General features: G+C 38.0%; 1 protein-coding gene across 1 annotated transcript; it reads left to right on the top strand.

Moving 5' to 3' along the window:
* Positions 1 to 223: 223 nt before the first annotated feature.
* Positions 224 to 2138, top strand: LOC106110662 (glycine-rich protein DOT1-like). The gene is made up of 3 exons (XM_013292555.1): positions 224 to 332; positions 981 to 1334; positions 2051 to 2138. The coding sequence occupies exons 1-2, from the start codon at positions 288 to 290 to the stop codon at positions 1311 to 1313; spliced, it is 378 nt and encodes a 125-aa protein (XP_013148009.1). The 5' UTR covers positions 224 to 287; the 3' UTR covers positions 1314 to 1334; positions 2051 to 2138.
* The last annotated feature ends 206 nt before the right edge of the window (positions 2139 to 2344 follow it).

Here is a 2344-nt window from a genome sequence, read left to right as displayed (position 1 = left end):
ACCATTATTATGGTCTTAAGTAGTTTCTATATAAATTTTACATTTCTTGACTATAAGGGGGGATCATGTAACATAATCCTTTCTCAATGCATATACAATCAGCAAAACGATAACAATAAATATTTACTAGTGTCATTAAAATCTAATCTACATTGTGTCAAGTCCCTAGTTTATGTATTTTTATTATCGATGTTTTATCACGTAGATAAGAAATTTTAAGTGATGATACGTGGCTTTGTGCATTTAGTGCTTAGAATTTGTACTGTTCAGTAAGAATTATTTCCAGGATGTCTGAATCTGTGTCTGTTAACAATGGGAATAACGGTGCTCAGGTAGGGATGTGACTTTAGCATTACCATAAAAACAGACAATCTCAAATGCTATACTATACCAATATTACGAGCCTGTTCGCGACTACGTCGACGTGAAATTAAATGAAAAACATAGGCTATATTACTTACTGATAATGTAGATTTTAATGGTGATGGCATTTTTAGAATCGGGCAAGTAGTTTTTGAGTTAAATAGTTAAATAGTTCCTCTTTATAATATTAGTATAGAAGTTTAGGTAATGATTTGAATTTATGTATTGAAATAACTCAAACACTGGGCCGATTTCATAAATTCTTTCACCATTACAAAGCTACGTTATCAGTGACTATGATAGGCTATATTTTAATATCACGCGGATGAAGTCGTGAGTAAGAGTTAGTTTTAAATATACCTAAATAACGTGACTGTCGTTGGATTTGACAAATCATGACTATTGAAACATTTTGCGTTCGCGAAATGCGATTTTACCCTATCTATCAGTATCTATACTAATATAATAAAAAGTATAGCCTATGTTACTCACAGATAAATTACCTTTCTAGCGGTGAAAGAATTTTTAAAATCGGCAAAGTAGTTTTTGAGTTATTCCAATACATACAAAAATACAAATCTTTTCTCTTCTTAAAACTTAGAATATTTTTCTTACAGGATGGCAATCGTGGTGGACTACACGTGGCCGGTGGTGGCTATGGTGTTAACACGGTCGACAACAGTGGATACGGTGTGAACGTCGCAGATAATAGTGGATATGGGGGGGTACATGTAGTTGGCGACAGTGGTCACGGTGGTGTACATGTAGTCGACGATAGCGGTCATGGTGGTGTACACGTAGTTGACGACAGTGGTCACGGTGGTGTACACGTAGTTGATGATAGTGGTCACGGCGGCCATCTAAGAACGCACAGCGCTCAAGTTACTTCTGGAGATGAAGGGGAAATCAATATTGTACCTGACTCCGGCTTCTATATGCCCCATAATTAATGTTTGGTCCAAGTTAACGAGGTAAGACATAGACTTATAGCGTGCGCATATCTGAAATCTCACAACTGCTTAAGCTTTGATTTTTTTTATAATATCACGTAGCAAACTCGCAAGCGGCCACCCGAATCCAAATGGAAAGCGACCGCTGCACATAAACATCCGCAATTGCAGCGTTGCCTACCCTTCATTGACGGAGGAGACGCACATAAAGAGGACATTTCCCCTTCCTATGCGTCTCCACCGTCAAATCCATTCCTTCCCATCCTTTCCTCTTAAAAGGGTGGAACGGGAAATGGACTAAAATTAGGCTTCCGGCACCACACTCATTAGACTGTACACGGAATTGCTTCCACTTCAAGCCTGTTTTCTGTGTGGTTGTGGTATTACACCGGGCGTGCCGGCCCATTCGTGCGAAGATGTTAAACCGGGCTCTACTGTTAACTTGATTCCTATGAGCAGATACAGTGCGAACATTACACGATTTTTAGTTTGTCAACTAAACAGTTGAAGGCTGGGAAACAATCGACAATCACATGACAGTTGTGCGATGGTTTATTCAAATGTGTGCGCCCACTTAGTACCATAAAGAGAAAAGAAACATTTCTTAATAATTGCAGGGTTTAAACTCCTCTCTCTTCTTTTCCTATGACCATAATGGGGCAGAGGTCGTCCACAGTACGCCGACAGCTCGCTCTGTCCTCTAAACTCCTCACTTAGTAATCATTCTTATTTTTCAGGTATGACGGGAGAATGAATGTCATAACGTGTTTATCGTATTTTTGTAATATTTAAAACAATAAAAGATTATATACTGTGTTTGTAATATTACTTATTTAATTTGAAACCCAACAAAAAAAAACAAACGTGATAAAAACATCCTGTGTGAAGTCGGTTAATAGCACTTCATTTGTCAATAGAAAGCAAATGAAGGTTTGGTGCATTTTTTTTAATATTATAAAGCGTCAAACGAGTTAGCGGCCACCTGTATTCAAAAAGGCGAAGCGACCTCTGTGAAGATATCCGCAATTTCA

Source organism: Papilio polytes, unplaced genomic scaffold, assembly GCF_000836215.1.
Source record: "Papilio polytes unplaced genomic scaffold, Ppol_1.0 DF824208.1, whole genome shotgun sequence".
In the NCBI taxonomy this organism is placed as follows: domain Eukaryota; kingdom Metazoa; phylum Arthropoda; class Insecta; order Lepidoptera; family Papilionidae; genus Papilio; species Papilio polytes.
This window is presented reverse-complemented; position numbering and strand designations above follow the sequence as displayed.

What these genes read in the sequence shown, in the direction of transcription:
- LOC106110662 (XM_013292555.1), top strand. Translation starts at nt 288, where the DNA reads ATGTCTGAATCTGTGTCTGTTAACAATGGGAATAACGGTGCTCAG. An exon ending in ATGGGAATAACGGTGCTCAG is followed by an intron (nt 333 to 980) that starts GTAGGGATGTGA and finishes TTTTTCTTACAG; the next exon opens with GATGGCAATCGTGGTGGACT.